The sequence below is a fragment of the Moschus berezovskii genome, chromosome 22 (genome assembly GCF_049115385.1).
Source record: "Moschus berezovskii isolate FMDL1 chromosome 22, NW_MosBer_1.0, whole genome shotgun sequence".
Lineage (NCBI taxonomy): Eukaryota > Metazoa > Chordata > Mammalia > Artiodactyla > Moschidae > Moschus > Moschus berezovskii.
Window position 1 is genome coordinate 39045337 of NC_142481.1, and position 22494 is coordinate 39067830.

Below are 22494 nucleotides of genomic sequence, written 5' to 3' on the forward strand. Positions count from 1 at the left end.
TCCCTGGACCTAAAGACAGGAATCTGGACCTTGGAAAGTGAAAACTGCTGTATGTAGGAGCACCTGTCACACCCGTGTTCTCCTCTTTGATCCAGCTCCTGATTTCTCCATTGCCCAAGCTCTGGGCAATCAAAGCAGCAGTAAAACCAGCAATCCGTGGGAGTAACCAGGACTGGATCTCAAAACTGTTCCAGGGACCTGGCTTCATCAAGTACAAAGGTTATAAGATTGAAAGGACAAGAAGTACAAGTCAGGAAATAGAAATACATTTTTGAGACATACCTGATTACCAGAATGAATCTGCAAACAATAAATGCTGGAGAGGGTGCAGAGAAAAGGGAACCCCTCTACACTGTTGGTGGGAATGTAAATTTGTACAACTACAACCACTATGGAGAACAGTATGGAGGTTCCTTAAAAAACTAAAATTAGAGTTGTAAATATGATCCAACAATCCCACTCTTGGGCATATATCTGGAGAAAACCATAATTTGAAAACATACATGTACCCCAACGTTCACAGCATCACTATTTACAATAGCCAAGATATGGAAGCAACCTAAATGTCTTTCGACAGAGGAATGGATAAAGAATATGTGGTACACATATACAATGGAGTATTACTCAGTGATAAAAAAAAAAGAATAAAATAATGCCATTTGCAGCAGCATGGATGGATCTATAAATAGAAGTTACCGTATTAAGTGAAGTAAGTCAGACAGAAAAAGACTAATATCATAAGATATCACTTATATGTCAAATCTAAAAAAAAATGATACAAATGAACTTATTTACAAAACAGAAAAAGACTTACAGACTTTGAAAACAGACTTATGGTTACCAAAGTGGAAAGGTGGAGGGGAGGGATAAATAAGGAGTTTGGGATTAACATAAACCCACTACTGTATAGCACAGGAAACTACTCAATATTCTGTAATAATCTAAATGAGAAAAGAGTTTGAAAAAGAATGGACATATGTGTGTGTGTGTGTGTGTGTGTGTGTGTGTGTATAACTGAACCACTTTGTTGTACACCTGAAACTAACACAACATTATGAATCAACTACACTCCAATATAAAATAAAAATTAAAAAAGAATGAGTCCAAAGGTCTACTTGACCTTCTGCACCTGCCTTACCCACCTATAGGGTGACCACTGATATTGATGAACAGTTTTGCTTTGTGCCTGTTGAGCCAAAGGATTTCAGTTTGGATAACAAATTATAGACTCACCCCATCCCCAACCACGTGTGTGACTGACAAAGGTGCCAGGTAGTCTTGGTCTTCGTTTTCATCGTAACTGGAAAGCACACACGATCTGCCATTGACAAGCTGTCTTTCTGGCTAAGTTAAGTGTCCTAATCTGTAAAATAAAGACAAAAAGAGAGTGAGTTTATTGAGCTCAAAAGTCTCTTTTGTTAGTACATCAGAAGTGTAGTTTTACACAGCTTCATCATTTTTTTCATTAAGCTCAAATTATTTAGGTCATGGCTATTTTAAGAGTCAGGATCAAAATGGACAAAAAAGCAATCAGTTGTGTGATTATATGCAGACAACAAGCACCATTATTACTGCAAGAGGCTTTCTGGCACTTTCCTTTAGAAAAAAAGAAAGAGAATTAAACATTCTATTGAGTTTTAGAGTTAGGTTCATAGAAAGGTCTTTTCCACCAACGCAGTGATGTGTACAAGGTATGCGGTGTCCCTGAGGACAGTAGGTCCTGCTTGACAGGAACTAGGATTTGAGAGGGATGGTTCATGTGCTCACAAAAATCTCCAGCATAAGAGTTTCAGGCAAAAGCCAATATGTGGGAGGCTCTGGGGGCCTTAATTAAAAGGTCAATCAATTTTTTTCCAAGGTAATTTTATAGTGTGCATTAAAAGAATTCATGATCTGTTCTCTCCGTTTGGGTGGAGTTCAAACCTACTGGAGCACATGGTCCTGTGTCTAAGGAACAACAAGTAACAACAGATATTCATTAGTCAAAGTTGCATCAACCTGACAGACATTGCAGTCCACCCCCACCTCCAACTTCTTTTAGAATCTATCTTTAAGGGGAAAAGTCTCTCGATAAGACTCAGAGCTTTGGACTCTCCTGTTTGAGAAAATTTTTCAAAGTATCTCAGTATACATCCCTTCTCTCGAATGAGTTGGTCATTTGCCTAATTCTTCTCTAGATGCTGCCACCCCTCCAGACCAAGAGTCAGCAAACTTTTTCTGTAAAGGGCCAGGTAGCAAATATTTCAGGTTTAGCAAGCCATATGATCTCTATAGTAACTGTTCAACTCTGCAGTTGGAGCCGTGAAAGTGAAGTCACTCAGTCGTGTCCAACTTTTTGCGACCCTGTGGACGGTAGCCTACCAGGCTCCTCCGTCCATAGGATTTTCCAGGCAAGAGTACTGGATTGGGGTGCCATTTTCTTCTCCAGGGGATCTTCCCAATCCAGGGATTGAACCCGGGTCTCCCACATTGTAGGCAGACACTTTACCATCTGAGCCACCAGGGAAGTCAGTTGGAGCCATAGATAATACCTAAACAAATGTGCATGGCTGTGTTTTAATACAATTGTATTTATGAACACTAAACTGGAATTTAAATTTCTTATAATTTTTATGGGTCATGAAATGTTATTGTTTTGACTTTCTTTCAACCATCTGACAATATAACAATTGCTGTTAGCTGGCAGGTTTTACAAAAACGAGTGAACCAGACTGGGCCCATGGGCCATAGCTTGCCAACCTCTCTTCTACATCATGAACAACTTGAGGACAGGGACTCAATCATAATCATCTTACTATCTCCTAGGATTTTACTCAGTATCTGACACTTTTGAGGCATCCATAACAGTGGAGGAAGAAGTGAGCAATGGAGACCATGAAAAAGACAGCAGATGCATCCATCACACTATAAAATAAGCCCTTCACATTGTTCTGTGTGTGGGTATTGGAAGGGAGGATGTGTGAGAGCTAATAGTATCATTCTGGAGTCAGAAAGGCCTGGGTTTTGCTCTCAGGTCCACCAGTTTCTGGCTGGGGCCCAGGCAAGCAACTGAACATCTGGATGCATTTTTTTTTTTTTTTGTAAATAACAGAAAAACAACCAATGGTGGTTTGAACATAGCAGATATTCATTGTCTCGCTTATCAAGAAGCCTAGACATAGTGGTTCCAAGGCTTGTTCGGTGGCTCAACAATGTCACTGAGATCACACGGTTTATATTCTGACATCCTGAGCCATTGGCTTTTCATCTATATGTGTGTCACCTATGGTCACAAATGGCTGTCCCAGTTTTAAGCATATTTGCATGTTCAATCCAGGAATATGAGGACAGAGGAAGTGCCAGCTCAGTTTCCTCTTATCCTGCTATCAGGAGGCCACTGTCTTATCTAGAACATTCCAAGTAGGTATCATTTACATTCTCCTTGTGCAGACCTGGGCTGTGTGGCAGAGGAGGCAAGCCTTTATTGCGGGAAACAAGGGAAGATGGAATTGGGAATGGTTTGGGGAAACCCTTAACAGTGTCCACCTCACAGTCTGTTGTGAGGACAAATGAGGCGATGTATGAGAAGCACTGGCACGTGAGTCCTTAGTCAACTGCAGCTACCATTATCAGTAGGACTAACAATAGTTTCAAAATCCTAAAATATAATCCCTACACTGTCAGTATGAAAACTGCAATTTCTCAGATGAAGTTAGAAAGCCTCCATACTCTCATTTCACTGTAATTACACACAGTTAAAATTAATGAATATTGAATTGGAAGAGAGAGCATGTGTATGTGTGTATTGGGTTACTGATTTATTTTATACTATTCTATATGTACATGGAGCTATATATACACATGCTGCTGCTGCTAAGTCACTTCAGTCGTGTCCGACTCTGTGCGACCCCATAGACGGCAACCCACCAGACTCCCCCGTCCCTGGGATTCTCCAGGCAAGAACACTGGAGTGGGTTGCCATTCCCTTCTCCGATCCATGAAAGTGAAGTCGCTCAGTCATGTCCAACTCTTAGCGACGTCATGGACTGCAGCCTACCAGGCTCCTCCATCCATGGGATTTTCCAGGCAAGAGTACTGGAGTGGGTTGCCATTGCCTTCTCCATATATACACATATATTCGCGTTAAAATTAAATGAGAAAAACCTGGTGATGCCAGGTATGCTCCACATCCTGCTTGTTAAATTAGATAACTCAGTCACTTTCCCCAGGCTTAAAATCTGAGTCATCCTTCCCTCTTTCTTTGCCTTCCCTGGCCAGTCAATAAGCCCTATAGATTTTTCACTACAATATGTCTCATATTTGTTCTCTGTTTTCCAGAACCCAAGCACAACCTTTATCACCTCTTGTCCAGATGACTGCAATAGACTCCTAAGTATTCTTCTGTCCCTAGTTGCTCTGTCTGCTACCAAACCAATCCATTCCCTCCTTCTTCCCAGAGTTATCTTCTGGAAGCAAAGCTCTGACCATGCCATTTTCTTGCTCAGAGTCTTTCAGTGGTTTCCCAATGACTTCAAATCTCAAACTCCTCAGTTATTCAAGGTGTTCCTGGCCTGTCCCCAACCTCCTTTCCTCGTCCTCTCTTCTCCTCACTCACATACACGATACGGCTCACGGCTCACGATACGGCCTTCTGTTCTCCGAACCACCCCCTCCCCCATCCCCATGCATCACTGCTCACACTGCTCCATCTCTGCTTTTCCAGATGTAGGAATGATGGGTAGTTTCCATTTTAAGTTACAATGAAACCCTGCTTGTGGGTGACTACAAGAAGTTTGGAATTTTATGGACTATAATTTGTGTAAAACTGTCTAATTAAATCAATAAACAGTCAAAAATTGCCTCTGGTGTTTTCCTAGTCCAGGGATAGTCAAATGTGCTGATGATCTACAACTTAAAATTGAAATGCCCCATCCATCAAATGAGTTAGGAAGGAGACACCTGATTCAGGCCAGCAGGCTCAGCATCTGGACATTGCAGGGACCTGGTTGGAGCTCAGCTTGGTTCTCCCTTTATAGACATGTCAGAAGGCTTTTATATGGCAGAGGGTTGGAGTTTTCTGTGCTGGTCCAGGCAGTGTAGTGGTAAAGAATCCTCCTGCCTATGCAGGAGACATAAGAAACGTGGGTTCAATCCCTGGGTTGGGAAGATCCCCTGGAGAAACAAATGGCAACAAGCTCCAGTATTCTTGCTGGAAAATCCCAATGGACAGAGGAGCCTGGTGGGCTACAGCCGATGGGGTCGCAAAGAGTCGGCAATGACCCAGTGACTAAGCAAGTACACACACACACACACACACACAAATCAGGAAGGGAGCCACTTCATTTGGTGCCAGGTGCTGTGACAAATGTGTCATTCTGTTGTCTAGTTAACTCTCCCAACAGCTCTGTGAGGTAGGCATTCTCATTATCTCTGTTTTCTAGTGAAGATGAAAGATTCAAAGATGAGTAAATTCTTAAGGTCACAATGCTGGGGTATAAAACCAAGTCCATTTGATTCCAACATTTTCTGTACATTTTCTCGTGTATCCAAGATTACACAGCAGGTAAGTGACTAAATTTGGATCAGCTTCCATAAAGGATGCCACAGAATGCATTTGTACAGGGGACAAGAAACTGGGCCAGATGAACTTGGGAAATCTCTCCCAGTAAGAGGATTCTAAGAGTCCATGCTCATGGGATGGGCCTTCAGAAGAGGGCCCCTCCTCACTTCAGCTGTTGGAGGACTTTTCTTCGTTCAGATCTGATATGAAATTCAAGCAGAAGAGCTCAGCCATCACCCTTCACATGACTTCAGTTTCAATGTATTTACTTTCAGCATCAACCTCACTCCCATATTTCAGCACTTTGCTATTCAGACACTCAGCTGTGTCTGACTCTTTTACAACTCCATGGACTGCAGCACGCCAGGCTTCCCGGTCTTTCACTATCTCTCAGAGTTTGTTCAAACTCATGTCTGTTAAGTCGATGATGCCATCCAGCCATCTCATCCTCTATCACCTCCTTCTCCTTCTGCTCTCAATCTTTCCCAGCATCAAGGTCTTTTCCAATGAGCAATGCCACTCCCCATGATATACTGTTTCATGTTTGTATGATGACATGAAGTTGCTCAGTCATGTCCAACTCTTTGTGATCCAATGGACTATAGCCTATCAGGCTCCTCCGTCCATGGAATTTTCCAGGCAAGAATACTGGAGTGGGTTGCCACTTCCTGCTCCAATGTTTGTATGACTAATCCTTAAAACCAGATAACAAAAACTAGACAGTAGTAATCAGTTCTTTTCCTCTTTGTGAGCAAGTGTAACTCCAGCATTTCCTATGTAAAAGACTATCACATAATTTATTAGGCTAGACATTGTCTGAAGTTTGGTTAATCTAGACTAGGTTCAATTAGGCTTGACTCCAGGTCATGAATTAAGTTCAGGTCTGTTTCACGTAGTTCTCATTCCTCTGGGGCCAGTCTCTGGGGCATGTCTTCTTTATGGCAATGAAAGAAGCACTGCTGCAGCTGCTGCTAAGTCGCTTCAGTCTTGTCTGACTCTGTGCGACCCCATAGACAGCAGCCCACCAGGTTCCTCTGTCCCTGGGATTTTCCAGGCAAGAATACTGGAGTGGGCTGCCATTTCCTTCTCCAGTGCATGCAAGTGAAAAGTGAAAGTGAAGGTGCTCAGTCGTGTCTGACTCTTCGAGACCCCATGGAGTGTAGCCTACCAGGCTCCTCCATCCATGGGATTTTCCAGGCAAGAGTACTGGAGTGGGTTGCCATTGCCTTCTCCGAAGGAAGGTAAAAACCCAATCACCCAAGACATTTCAAGCCTCTTCCTGAATCACATCCTCTCATTTCCCAATGGCCAAAAAGTTATGTGGGGACTTCCCTGGTGGCCCAGTGGTTAAGAATACACCCACCAGTGCAGGGGACATGGGTTCCATCCCTTGTCTGGGAAGCTTCCACATGTCTCAGGGCAACTAAGTCTGTGTGCCACAACTACTGAAGCCCGTACACCTAGAGCCCATGCTCTGCAACATGAGAAGCCACCACAGTGAGAAGCCCGTGCTCTGCAACTAGAGAGAAGCCCCTCTTGCCATAACAAGTGAAAACCCACGAGCAGCAAGGAAAATCCAGTGCAGCCAAAAAATAAGTAACTAACTACATAAATAAAAATTAAAAACTTGTCAATGTATACACACACATATATGTGTGTATGTACACACATACACGTACGGGAATGTGTGTCTATACATGCACGGGTGCTTATATGTGCATATGTACTCAAATTGGCACACAGCAGCTGCCATCATTGCAGCCACAGACCACACCCTATCTCAAGCCACACCGACTGCCCAGGAGCTGTGGGCTTCTTCACACTCTCACACGTTCTTTCTGGAAACAGATAAAGAGGTCATTCACAACCTGTGGTGGAATATGAGCCTCTCGTCTAGGCTGTCTCCCTTTACTTGACATCCAAGACCCCAGAATCACCCCCAGGAATGTGGCCAGGGAATTCAGTTGTGCCGCTTCAGTCTTCAAACAGAAGAGACAGACTTTCGGGGTTTGATCCACCAGTCAAAAATATAAGACACAAAGGAGGGGGCATATCTTCAGCCGTGATTCAGTAGCTGAACCCCTTAGCCCTTGAGCTGTCTGTTTTAACTAGTGTTTACAATCTGTTGTATCTCTCTGTTGTTTGGAGGGAAGGGCTAGGGTCTCAGTCAATCCCTCCCTCTTTCCTTCAACTTTTCAATGACTACTTCCCTGAGTGCAAAATGCCTACTCCCTTACATGGCTTCAATTCTTCATCTTCTTTTTCATTTCCTTCCATTTCTTCCTGTCTCTACTTCTTTGTAATGGTAGCTGCAAATACTTGTGGGAAGTTTCTTAATTATTTAACACATTTGTAGTCAGTTTTCCAGAATTGATGAGCGTGCCACCCTGGAGCTCTCCAAGAAGCCAGGCCTCTCACCTTCCCCACCGGCCCTGGTCCTCAGGGGTTTAACATTTAACGGTTCTCTCATCACCTCACCCCGTAATTCACCAGTCTGATTTATCACACTTGGCTGAGGGCCTAGAACCTACATTCAGAACAGGTTTCAGCTGTTTCACTTTAGTTCAGTTCAGTCGCTCAGTCGTGTCCGACTCTCCACGACCCCAAGAATCACAGCACGCCAGGCCTCCCTGTCCATCACCAACTCCCGGAGTTCACTCAAACTCATGTCCACAGAGTCGGTGATGCCATCCAGCCATCTCATTCTCAGTCTTCCCCTTCTCCTCCCGCCCCCAACCTTTCCCAGCATCAGAGTCTTTTCCAGTGAGTCAACTCGTCGCATGAGGTGGCCAAAGTATTGCAGTTTCAGCTTTAGCATCAGTCCTTCCAATGAACACCCAGGATTGATCTCCTTGCAGTACAAGGGACTCTCAAGAGTCTTCTCCAACACCACAGTTCAAAAGCATCAATTCTTCAGTGATCAGCTTTCTTCACAGTCCAACTCTCACATCCATACATGACCATGGGAAAAACCATAGCCTTGACTAGACGGACCTTGGTTGGCAAAGTAATGTCTCTGCTTATTAATATACTATCAAGGTTGGTCATAACTTTCCTTCCAAGGAGCAAGCGTCTTTTAATTTCATGGCTGCAATCAGCATCTGCAGTGATTTTGGAGCCCCCAAAGATAAAATCTGACACTGTTTCCACTGTTTTTCCATCTATTTCCCATGGGACCAGATGCCATGATCTTTGTTTTCTGAATGTTGAGCTTCAAGCCAACCTTTTCACTCTCCTCTTTCACTTTCATCAAGAGGCTTTTGAGTTCCTCTCCACTTTCTGCCATAAGGGTAGTGTCATCTGCATATCTGAGGTTATTGATATTTCTCCCAGCAATCTTGATTCCAGCTTGTATTTCTTCCAGCCCAGTGTTCCTCATGATGTACTCTGCATATAAGTTAAATAAGCAAGGTGACAATATACAGCCTTGACGTACTCCTTTTCCTATTTGGAACCAGTCTGTTGTTCCATGTACAGTTCTGACTGTTGCTTCCTGATCTGCATACAGGTTTCTCAAGAGGCAGGTCAGGTGGTCTAGTATTCCCATCTCTTTCAGAATGTTCCACAGTTTATTGTGATCCACACAGTCAAAGGCTTTGGCATAGTCAATGAAGAAGAAATAGATGTTTTTCTTGAACTCTCTTGCTTTCTCCATGATCCAGCGGATGTTGGCAATTTGATCTCTGGTGCCTTTGCCTTTTCTAAAACCTGCTTGAACATCTGGGAGATTACGGTTCACATATTGCTGAAGCCTGGCTTGGAGAATTTTGAGCATGACTTTACTAGCGTGTGAGATGAGTACAATTGTGCGGTAGTTTGAGCATTCTTTGGCATTGCCTTTCTTTGGGATTAGAATGAAGACTGACCTTTTCCAGTCCTGTGGCCACTGCTGAGTTTTCCAAATTTGCTGGCATATTGAGTGCAGCACTTTCACAGCATCATCTTTCAAGATTTGAAATAGCTCAACTGGAATTCCATCACCTCCACTAGCTTTGTTCGTAGTGATGCTTTCTAAGGCCCACTTGACTTCACATTCCAAGATGTCTGGCTCTAGGTCAGTGATCACATTATCGTGACTATCCTGGTCGTGAAGATCTTTTTTGTATAGTTCTTCTGTGTATTCTTGCCACCTCTTCTTAATATCTTCTGCTTCTGTTAGGTCCATACCATTTCTGTCCTTTATCGAGCCCATCTTTGCATGAAATGTTCCCTTGGAATCTCTAATTTTCTTGAAGAGATCTCTTGTTTTTCCTTTTCTATTGTTTTCCTCTATTTCTTTGCATTGATCACTGAGGAAGGCTTTCTTATCTCTCCTTGCTATTCTTTGGAACTCTGCATTCAGATGCTTATATCTATCCTTTTCTCCTTTGCTTTTCGCTTCTCTTCTTTTCACAGCTATTTGTAAGGCCTCCTTACAAAAAGCCATTTTGCTTTTTTGCATTTCTTTTCCATGGGGATGGTCTTGGTCCCTGTCTCCAGTACAATGTCACGAACCTCCGTCCAGAGTTCATCAGACACTCTATCTATCAGATCTAGTCCCTTAAATCTATTTCTCACTTCCACTGTATAATCATAAGGGATTTGATTTAGGTCATATCGGAATGGTCTAGTGGTTTTCCCTACTTTCTTCAATTTAAGTCTGAATTTGGCAATAAGGAGTTCATGATCTGAGCCACAGTCAGCTCCTGGTCTTGTTTTTGCTAACTGTATACAGCTTCTCCATCTTTGGCTGCAAAGAATATAATCAATCTGATTTCGGTGTTGACCATCTGGTGATGTCCATGTGTAGAGTCTTCTCTTGTGTTGTTGGAAGAGGGTGTTTGCTATGACCAGTGCGTTCTCTTGACAAAACTCTATTAGCCTTTGCCCTGCTTCATTCCGTGCTCCAAGGCCAAATTTGCCTGTTACTCCAGGTGTTTCCTGACTTCCTACTTTTGCATTCCAGTCCCCTATAATGAAAAGGACATCTTTTTTGGGTGTTAGTTCTAAAAGGTCTTGTAGATCTTCATAGAACCGTTCAACTTTGGCTTCTTCAGCATTACTGGTTGGGGCATAGGCCTGGATTACTGTAATATTGAATGGTTTGCCTTGGAAATGAACAGAAATCATTCTGTCGTTTTTAAGATTGCATCCAAATACTGCATTTCGGACTCTCGTTGACCATGATGGCTACTCCATTTCTTCTAAGGGATTCCTGCCCACAGTAGTAGATATAATGGTCATCTGAGTTAAATTCACCCATTCCAGTTCATTTTAATTCACTGATTCCTAGAATGTCTATGTTCACTCTTGCCATCTCCTGTTGGACCACTTCCAACTTGCCTTGATTCATGGAACTAACACTCCAGGTTCCTATGAAATATTGCTCTTTACAGCACTGGACCTTGCTTCTATCACCGGTCACATCCACAACTGGGTATTGGTTTTGCTTTGGCTCGATCCCTTCATTCTTTCTGGAGTTATTTCTCCACTGATCTCCAGTAGCATACTGGGCACCTACCGACCTGGGAAATTCCTCATTCAGTATCCTATCATTTTGTCCTTTGATACTGTTCATGGGGTTCTCAAGGCAGGTATACTGAAGTGGTTTGCCATTCCCTTCTCCAGTGGACCACATTCGGCTGTGGTCCGTATGATCAGATTGACTAGTTTCCTGTGATTATGATTTCAGTGTGTCTGCCCTCTGATGCCCCCTCGCAATTCCTACCTGTTTACTTTGAAATTAAATGGCACATCTCTAATTCGGGGCTTCTTATTTCATGTGCATGTGTGCATGCTAAGTCGCTTCAGTCATGTCCAACTCTTTACAACACTATGGACTGTAGCTTGCCAGGCTCCTCTGTCCATGGGATTCCCCAGGTAAGAATACTGGAGTGGGTTGCCATGCCCTCTTCCAAGGGATCTTCCCGACCCAGGGATTAAGCCCTCATCTCTTATGTCTCCTGCTTTGGCAGGCAGGTTCTTTACCATTCACACCACCTGGGAAGCCCCCCTTATTTCATGCATGGCACCAGAAATCCAAACATCCTCTCCTGCTTGCTTTTGTGTGTGTGTTGGTGTATTCCTAATAAAAGTTTAAATTTCTAAAAATTTAATTTAATTATTCTAAAAAACCTTGACTTTAGACAACTTCTGTAACTAGTAGATTATGCCAATAAAAATTTACTGTATACTTACTATGTGTAAGATGTTGCTCTGGAGCAGGTTGGGGCAAATCATAGCCCATGGGTTTTTGTAAATCAAGTTTTGTTGGAACATAGTCACATCCCTTTGCTTATGTATTGTCCATGGTGGCTTTCAAGCCAAAATGCCAGAGTTGAGTACTAGCAATAAAGATCATATGGTCTGCAAGGCCTAAAATATTTATTATCCATTCATGGTCTAGACACTGGACAGTTGGCTGCAAGCCGTCTGAAGAATCTCGCTGGTTCTCGTGGCATTCACTGCAAACATTGCTGCTGCTGCTGTTTAGTCACTAAGTCGTGTCTGACTCTGGAGACTCCTAAATCTGGCAACTCTCTTTGGACCTCTCTCCCAAGTTCCAGAGTTACATTTGCAACACTTGCCATCCCAATACATGGGATCCCATGCCATCCCAATAGTCTACTGACTCCTCAAGCCCAGTCTCTCCATATGAATCTCGCTTTTCATGGTGTCACCACCAACAGATCCTGGGTCTCAATCACCTGGAAAACACCCCTGGAAAACACCCCTGGATCTTCCCTGTCCCTCAGCTGCACATTTAACCACTGCTACTGCGTTTACACATCTCCATATCTGTCCCCCTTATGTCATCCTTGCTGCCACACTCCCTCAGTCTCCTGCCTATACCAGAGCAGATGTGTCCCCTCTCCACCCTGGGCTCATCTCAGACCCAAGGATGAGGACTGACCAAACCGAGGTGCAAAAGAAGCACACGACACACAACATTTCATATGATTTGGGAGAACAACCCTTATACTTTGAAAATAATAAGAGTCAACACTTACAGAGCACTTACTATGTTTCAGGTGGAGTTTTATCTAATTTGTGTAGTTCAACACTTTTGATCCTCGTAACAGTTCTACGAGTTAGACACTCTTACTATAACATCACCAACTCAATGGATGTAAATTTGAGCAAACTCTGGGAGACAGTGAAGAACAGAAAAGGCTGGTATGTCCATGGGGCCGCAAAGAGTTGAACATGACTTAGCTACTGAACAACAAAAAACAACAACTTTCCCATACCCATTTGACAGATGGAGACATTGAGGCTTGATGACATTGAATAATTTGCATAAAGTCACAGGGAAACAAGGAGAGAAGCCAAGATGCAAACCGAGAAAGAAGGGCTCCAGAGTTCATGCTCTTAACCACTGTGCTACACTGCCTCTGCTGAGCCTAAAGCTTGATTTATTGTGCATGGATCCACAAGTAAATCTGGGTGACAGCTTCTTTACAGCCTGGATGACTCCTAAGAAAAATGTAGATTATTCTGACCCAAAGGACCTTATACTGGTACTCCAGAAGAGGGGCTGCCCAAACCCCAGGCCTCTCCTTCTGGTGTAGAAGTGGAGCCCATGGGCTCAAGACAAAGATGAAACCCAGAAACCCCAGAGCTTCATTTGTGAGAGAACAGCATTTCAGAATGTGGCTAGAATAGTTAGGACAATTATAACCCTTAAGCAGACTTTCTCCTGCATTTGTCTGCGAAAAAATCCATTACCAAGTTGTCTTTCTGCTCCCTGATCTGTCACTTTTCAAGCTTTTATCCTGAATAGCAACACTTAAATATTCAGCAAGTGCCCTGCAGAGCACTAAATACCAAAAGCACACATAAAGGTCATGGTCTCAAAGCCCTCCCTACCCCCCGGGAATTTACAGTTTAAGAGGCAAGACCCCAAAGCTGAACCTCATACGACGTGGCCTAAATATGTAGAAAGAAATTATTTCTTGCCACATTTTTTTCAGTTTTGACTTTCTTCTGTCTTTGCTGGGTATTGCCAAGAGGAAAAGGCAGGTAAAATGAAATGTTTAATTCATCTGAACAAAACATATTAAGAATCTACTCTGTCCAAAGCTTTATGTTTGGCACAGAAAGTAACAGGAGTGCCAAATAATTCCTACCTTCAAGAAGTTTCTATTGAGCAGAGAGATGAGTTACATATCTATGTAAATAATAGTACCATATTATTGCCCCCAAAAGTATACACAACGGAAATAATAATTAAAGCCACTCATTGAGTCCCCACTATATGTCAGGAACTTTATGTTCAGTGTTGCAAGCCTTCTGACATCTCAAAAGATCTTTACAACAGCTCTGTAAGGCTGGGATATTATTAGCCCCATTTTACAAATGAGGAAACTGAGGCTAAGAGAAGTTGAGTAGCCTGCCCTAGAAGTGGAAGAGCTGGGATTTAGATCCAAGTCATTTGGACTCTGGGCTTCCCAGGTGGCACTAGTGGTAAAGAACCCACCGGCCAATGGAGGAGACATAAGAGACATAGGTTCAATCCCTGGGTTGGGAAGATCCCCTGGGTGGCATGGCAGCCCACTCCTGTAGTCCTGCCTGGAGAATCCCCATGGACAGAGGAGCCTGGCGGGCTACAACCCATAAGGTTGCACAGAGTCGGACACAACAGAAGCGACTTAGCATGCATGCACGCGCATTCAAACTCCAAAGCCCATAGTAGAGACACTGTCTGAGCTCCTTTTTGTCCCAAACAGTGAATAGAATATTAATAAGGATGACATGGGCTAGTTAGTGCATCCCAAGCAGAGGGAAGAGCCTGAGGGTGAGCTGGGGGCAGAGAAGACTGTGAGGGGTGTGCCTTGGGTGGAAGGATGAGGAAACGTGGTGGATGTAAGTCATAAAGGCAGGTTGGGGCTTTTACTGGATGGATATTATGGAGGGTCTATCATTTGATGGCTGCGGGCCAACCAGAATGGTGGCTTCTCCAGAGGACATTGCATTTGGGGACATAAAAACAGCCTCAGAAAGCTCTGACTTTTTCTGATTTTAAGCCAAATCATGTTCATCTCCCTCAGCATTGCTCCTATAACCTTTTTTAGCATAACCAAATCTTCAGCAATTTGGGGCCAAGCAAACATGGTCATTCGGGACAGGTCACTTGTCCTTGCATGCTCTGGTGACAGAGATAGTTGGCATGCGGCTGCCCTCCAGCTAACTACTTCTCCCTCTGAGAAGAGTAGTTATTGCCTTGCATCTCTGCCTCATTAAAGGGGAATGGAATTGGCTGTGGGCAATCTGTTGGGATTGGTCTGTGGCATGTTGCATTAGTGTTTGAAGTATGGCCTTCAGAAAGTATGTTTCCATTTGTTGTGCTTGATCATAATAAGAGACTCAGCTTCAAACAAAAGAAAGAACAGAGTTTGAACTCTACTTATTGGATGAAAAGAAGGAGCTAAGCAGGGATAGGGAAGGAAGAAAATTGTGGAAGAGACTCAATCTGTATTTTCAATAACAACAGCCATTTAAACACTGCTCAGATTGTGTCTGCCGAGCAGTTAAGACTCGGGGTCATTGGAGGAAGGAGCATGAATCCAGGAAACAAATCTCCACACAATAGCAACCTCAAAGGTCAAAAGAGGTCAGATTTGAATCGTAGCTGGAAGGAACAATGGAGATTAGCCCCTCAATATTTTATATTTTATTTATTTTTTCATATTAGAGGATAATTACTTTACAATATTGTGATGGTTTCTGCCATGCATCAACAAGAATTGGCATTACATGTACACATGTCCCTTTCCTTTTGAACCTCCCTCCCACCTCCCTTCCCATCCCATCCCTCTAGGCTGTTACAGAACACTGGCTTTGGGTTCTTTTAAAACTGGAGCAGCTAAAGCCCAGGGGGTGCAAAGACTTAGTCGAGGCCACACAGATGGTGAGCAATGGGACAAGGTCTGAAGTATCTTGCTTTCTGGTCCTGGATTTGTTTGACATCAAGCTGCCCTCTAGGAGAATGTGACTGTGAGCGAACAGTCAATGTTTTCAGATGTCAGAAACCTGGGTGTGGGTGTAAACGTCCAAGGACGGCTTCACGGAAGACAAGGAGCAATGTGAAATAGGTGTAGCGCAGAGGGCACTGTAGCTAAAGGGGGAGTGCCCTCTACATGCCCAGAATGTGCCAAGCCTGGCACCTCAGTGTCAGGAAAAGAAGTAAGCAGATTCTTGTGGCCAAAATAAATTGCTACAGCAGTAAACTTAAATCCCCTTTCCGGAAGAAATGGAAACCTTTGTAAGAGATGAGAAATCTAAATCTTTGTGCCCCAGCTTAACTGATTTAAGAAACCAACAGTTCCTTGCAAGGTTGAAGAGAGGAGGAAAATACTAGGCTTGCCTCCTCACTTAAAGGAAGAGGATTTTCCTGCTGACAGCTATACACATCTATGAAGCACCCCAAGGACTGCGTCCCCGGTAGGATAGCCAGAGCAGAGACAACTCCCCCCAAAACCTCGAGGGGCCGGGTTCAACTTCTCCTGAGCCTGACCTATTCACCAATGGGTGACAGGAGCTCAGGAGACCTGAGTCACCCTTACTAATCATTTCATTTCATTGGCTCATAACAAATCTCCCTCAGCCGGAATGGGATGCAACCTCTAATAAAATAATGCAGGTGAAGATAGCAGCTACCATGGAGAAGCATTTATATGATGAGTCTGGATGAAAAGTGTAAAACCCATGCCCAAAGCAGGATGACAAAAACGATGTAAACTATACACAAGGAGGAATTAAGACTGAAAAGAAATATTAGCGCCATTGTGTACAGTTAGTGGGATTATGGATGCTTTTATAAATCTTTTAAAATAATCTTTATTATTCTTTTGACATTTTATTTATTTATGGCTGTGCTGGGTCTTTGGTGTTGCACACAGGCATTCTCCACTTGCAATGCGAGGGCTTCTCCTCGTGGTGGCTCCTCTTGTTGCGGAGCACAGGCTCTGGCGTGCAGGCTTGGTAGTTGTGGTACACAGGCTTAGCTGCATGTGGACTCTTCCCAGGGCAGGGATCAAGCCTGTGTCCCCTGCATTGGCAGGTGGATTCCTAACCACTGGACAAGCAGGGAAGTCCTAAAACAATTTTTATTACAATTACATGTGATTTAAAGAAAGATAAATACATTTTGCAATACTTTTAGCAACTGTGCTTGCTTCTCTCTGCAAGCCACTCCCAGCATACATGGAGCCAGTTAAGGAAACAGGCGATGTTTTCTTCAGCATTCACTCCCCTCCCCCAGTGCCCTCTCTTTAATATCTTCATTTTATACCCTGTATTGTCTCTCTCAGGCCTAATTCCGTAACCATTATCACAGATTCCTGACCTCTCCCTCTCCTTCTTCCTGCCCCCTACCTTACCAAAATATTTCCTAGTATTGAAGCTGTCCCCAGTGTTCAGCAGTGCAGCAGTTAACCTGGTGAAGGAAGGTGTTCATAGAGGTAGGTTGCTCTCCAGGATAATATTAATATATTTGCTTAATAGCTGGATAATTCCCAAAGACAGACGCTGTCAGTTCCTTCTGTCTTTGCACACATATGTTACTCCCTCTCCTTAGAACTGTGCTGGCCTTGGTGAACTGCTTGACCAATAAAATGAAGTGGAAGTAACACTCTGGGTTTTTGAGATCAGGTCATAAGAAATCTTGCAGCTTCCTCCAGGCTCTCTTGGAACACTCACTCTTAGAACACTCTTTTCCGGCTGTCAGCTCCGTGTAATGAGAAGTCCAAGCCACAGGAAGAGACTAGATGGTCCAGTCTAGTCAACAAGTATAGATAGTTCAACAGCTGACATCAACTGTCAGACATGAGTGCAACGTTTTGGACATCCAGCCCAGTCAAGCCTTCAGATGACTGCAGCTTTGGCTTGCATAGGATTAAAACTGTATGAGACCTCAAGTGAAAGGCACCCAGCTAGTTCATTCAGTTCACATAACCAGCAAAAATAACAGCTTGATGTTTTAACACATCAAGTGTGAGGGTGGTTTTTTTAATGTATCAGTGGACAAGGAGAACATTTTTTAAATACTTTTTTTAGATAGGATGACAAAACTTCAGTTTCTATGGTCCTTGATTTGGTGGAAGATTCTGAGAAGGACTGCTTTTCTGCTCAATCATTTCTTTAATCATCCATTCATTCACCTAACATACACATCATGAAGAACATGTCATATAAGGCACTCTGCCAGATGCCAGCGAGTACAGCAAAGGATCAGAAACAGCCCATGCAAAAACTGTATTTCATCAAAGGTATTGACATGTTATGCAAAAGTGTTGCAGTTATTTGAATTTGGATGGGCCAGGTGGATAAGATCTGAATATATATATGCATGTTTGGGTGCAAAAGGTATTGAAGAAAATGAGAATAATATGATGAAGGCAAAGCTCCTGAATCAAGACAGCAGGGAGTAAGCAAGGGAAGCAAGAGAAAGCCCTCCAGTTTGATTAGAAGGAGCCCTAAGGAGGATGGTGGTCAACAGGGCTGGCTGGGAAAGTGGGAAACTGGCCCTTGAGCAAGTCTTCCAGGATGGTTGCCCTCTGAACCACATGATCAATATGTCCCTGACGGCTAAGTTCAATGTGATCTATGTTCTCCGCCACAGACCAGTCACTGATTGCTTTGCTGAGAGACTAGAGACTAAAGAATGCAAGAATCAAGTCTAAATAAATCCCCAAGGAATTCAAACTTCCCATCTTTCTGTGTATAAATTATGGCCCTCAATGCATTTATGAGCTGTGGAAATCTACCACCCATTAATATTGATGATGGGCCCATGAAAATGCTATTAGATGGGAAAACATGGTTATAGCTCAGAGTTAATGGGTGAAAGAATCAATCCCACTAAACTTCTCAGAAAGGGCTGAAGTTGGAGCTGGACAAGGGCTACAGGCATAGCTTCCAAAATATAAGCTGACCTAGATCCTAACACTGCTGGTAAATGCAGTGTGAACCTGCAAAAATCACTCTGCCTCACTGAGACTCAGTTTCTCCACGTGCACAAGGCAGAGTATCTCTGAGGTTGCTTTAAGCTCTGATATTTCATGATTCTAAGGGACGGTGACATGTTACATGAACGGGAGAAAAGGGGTGACTTAGGACCTGACTCTCACACATGCATCATCAACTCTAAACTCATCCATGGAATTCTGACCAAATCCTAATGGTCTCAGTGTTTGGGGGTGCAGTGCATGACTTAGCGCTTGGCTGAGAGTAAGACTAAACCTCAGATACCCACAGAGGTGACTGTTCCCCAGAACATCTGGAGACCACGAGCCCACGTTTCTCCCTGTACATCTCACTCCAGAGGTCAAGCTCCATTACTGCATGCTTCAATGTGATGAGTTTAGATTTAGCCTCATGCATAAAACACTGTCATAATTCACTAGGAGAGGGGATATTCTTGTCAGATTTTCTTCTCTGCCTCCTCAGGAATGTAACATAACTTCTTTTCACCACACCATAAATTTACTTCAATGAGTCAAAAAAGCAGCTTCTCATCAATATTTAAATGGGTCACTAACAGCCTATATTTTACTACAATCTTCCAATTTATCATGGTCTGACTTGTGATTTTTTTGACTTTACAATGGTTGCAAAAATGATACAAGTGGACTTCCCTGGTGGTTCAGTGGTTAAGAATCCACCTGCCAATGCAGGGGACATGAGTTTGATCCCTGGCCCAGGAAGATTCCACATGCTGTGGGGAAACTGAGCCCGTACACCACAACTACTGAAGCGCTCATGGTCTAGAGCCTCTGCTCTGTAACAAAAGAAGCCACTGCAAAGAGAAGCCCACACATCTCAACTAGAGAGTAACCCCTGCTCACTGCAACCAGAGAAAGCCCATGTACAGCAATGAAAATGCAGCACACTCCAAAAAATTTTATTTTCAAAATTCTAAAAAAAAAATAAATTAAAAATTAAATGGAATTGGTAAATATGTTTTTAAAAAGCAAGACACGTTCAGCAGAAACCATACATTAAATTTTGAATCTTGATCTTTTCCCAGGCTAGCGATATGCTAAAGGATGCTCTCTTGTGATGCTGGACAGAGGCAGTGAGCCACAGCTCCCAGTCAGCCACGCCATCACTGGGATAAACAACCAATAACACAACCATCGTGTACTTGGACAACCATACTGTTTTCCACTTTCAGAAAAATTTTCAATAAATTACATGAGATAATCAACACCTTGTTTTTAAACAGAATTGTGCTACATGATTTTGCCCAACTGTAGGCTAGTGTGTTCTGAGCATATTGAAGGTAGCTGAAGTTATTAAATGCACTTTTGACTTAAGATATATTTAACTTACAATGGATTTATCAGGATGTAACCCTTATCAAGTCCAGTAAGATCTGTATAAACAAGAAGTCAGGAAGTTCAGGATAAAATGAATGACCAGCTCACTGATTTACAAGATGAGCACCCTCAATTCTTTGAGGAGAGAGTAGCAGTTTTATTTAAGATTACATGAAACTTCACAACAATGCAGGTCTCAATATCCCTAAGTTTGAATACTGAGATGTGCTTTCTTACACACCAAAAAGGGCTCCTCAGGGACCACAGATAGAGACACAGCATTTGCTAGCAGCAGGGTGTGGTCTCCCTGTGCTGATTCAGAAGTTATGTTCCCTTCACCATCTCTGTAGGTTGCCATCCTGTCAGTCAATTTAGCACCACATGCCACCTTTTTTCTCTTTCCAGGTAACCACGTAGGATTCAGCGGGAAAAATGAAGGGTGTCACTAGGAACCCCCACTCCTCATCAATTCTGACTTGTGGAAAGTAGTGGTGAAATGGGTTATCCAAGCAAAGTTTACTTTGGACTCTTCACTTTGATGTATTCCTTGATGTTTGCCCCCAAACTGTCTCCTCCTTCTTCCTTTGAGCAGGTGAGAGTTTAAGTAAGCAAGGGTAGGGCTTTGTTTGGAGGAAAGACAATCATGTTGAAGGACAGCCTGATGCCTTATTCCAAAAATCAAGAGACAAGGGACTTCTTGGTGGTCCAGTAGCTAAAACTCCACACTCCCAATGCAGGGGACCTGGGTTCAATCCATGATGGGGGAACTAGATCCCAAATGCCACAGCAAAGATTGAAGCTTCCATGTGCTGCAACTAAGATCCAGTACAGCCAAAGAAAAATTAATAAATATTAAAAAAACAAAAATAAAAATCAACAGACAGTTCTGAGAATCAAGAAATAGTGACTAAAAGCCAAGAAATAATGGATAAAACACTGAAGCCTCACTGCTGCTGCTAAGTCGCCTCAGTCGTGTCCAACTCTGTGCGACCCCATAGACAGCAGCCCACCAGGCTCCCCCGTCCCTGGGATTCTCCAGGCAAGAACACTGGAGTGGGTTGCCATTGCCTTCTCTGGAATCCTCACTATCTGAGTTCAAATCCCACCTTTGCCTCTCAGTATAAGTGTGATGTTAGGCACATAACTTAATCTTTCTGTTTAGATCTATAAAACAGTGAGAGTAACAATGCTTACTGCATGGGGACGCAGGGATGATGAGATGACATGACACAGAGAAAGCAATAGAGCAGTTCCTGGCATATGCTCCAGGTTTGCTCTTTTATTCCTGTGAAGGGTTCTGTAGCTACCAAGATAACCATAGTTGTCCAGTGGCTAAGAGCCCACACCCCCAATGCAAGGGGCACAGGTTCAATCTCTGGTTGGGGAACTAACATCTACAAGCGGCATGGCACAGCCTTAGAAAAAATGTTAATAAAATATAAAAACATTCTTTTTAAAGAAAGATAACAGGACTTTCCTGGAGGTCCAGTGGTTAAAATTTCACCTTCCAGTGAAAGGGGAGCAGGTTTTCAATCCCTGATCAGGAAGCTAAGATCCCACATATCTCATGGCCAAAAAACCAACATAAAACAGAAGTAATATTGCAACACATTCAATAAAGGCTTTCAACATGATCCACATAAAAAAATAATAATAATAATAAACACCAGATAACCATAAAATTGAGCTGGTTCCACACCAGCTGGCCTCCTAGAAGACTGTGACCACCCCCAAAGAATAACCTTTCCAGGTCCTTCCCACTACAGAACTACACAAGTCATGGCCAACTTCCAGCCTCAACCCCTGGGTTGAGGAAGGGGAGTAAAAAGTGGGAGAGTTGACAGTAGGACCTGACACGTGCAGGGCACTGACAGAAGCTATGACTAGAAAAATCAAGGTTTGTTTGATTCCAGTGCCATCTCTGGCTTGGACTATACAAGTGATCCCTGTGGTGGTTGTCCTGGATGACTTCCATGGTCCTTTCCAATTCTAAGATTCTGACCCTCTGGAGCCCAGTGAGATGCTGGCTGCCATGGCTCCTATGTCTTTTGAAAATCCTGATCTGCAGCTTTCATGCCTGCTTCAGTCCATAGGACTGGGCTCATTTCAGGTCCCAACGGCCTCCAGTTCATACCTCTCTCTGTCCTAAGATGAGATGATGTCACTGGAGAGTTTGTGTCCTTTATACCTGCCGCATTTCTAGGTACCCAAATATTCTGGGCTCCTATGAACCCCAGGCCATTCATCACATCCTTTTTGCCTTCACAAAAGTTACCTCTTTTCAGGGGAAACACTGAGATAACTAAATTAGACTTGTTTTTCAGCCCTGCCCCAAATAACAGCATATGTTTTCTGGGTTATGTCAGCTCACTGAGCTGTCAAAGACACTTGAGAGAAATCAAATGTTCTTCGTGGATAGTGTTGCCACACACCTCACACATAACATACCCGCTGTGCCTTTTAAAGCCCCATAGAGTCAAGAAAAGATAGAGGACTGGAGTGCAGGAAAGAATTCTATATGCACTCAAGCATTATTCCTCCAGCTTGAATCTGTGGGCTTTAAAAATACATCCGAGGGACTTCTCTGGTGGTCCAGTGATTAGGAATCTGCCTTGCAATGCAGGAGACATGAGTTCGACCCCTGGTCAGGGAACT

At 43.3% G+C, this 22494-nt stretch overlaps 1 protein-coding gene across 3 annotated transcripts in view; it reads right to left on the reverse strand.

Annotated features, from left to right (window-relative positions):
• CES5A (carboxylesterase 5A) overlaps positions 1-22494 on the reverse strand; it is a 288429-nt gene that overhangs the window by 118317 nt on the left and 147618 nt on the right. For all 3 annotated transcript variants that reach the window (XR_016035800.1, XM_055412722.2, XM_055412719.2), the window contains exon 3: positions 1234-1363. Coding sequence is in view for 2 of the 3 variants with exons in the window: in XM_055412722.2 (XP_055268697.1) it covers positions 1234-1325 (92 nt within the window). In the remaining variant the exon portion in view is untranslated. The remainder of the gene's footprint in view (positions 1-1233; positions 1364-22494) is intronic.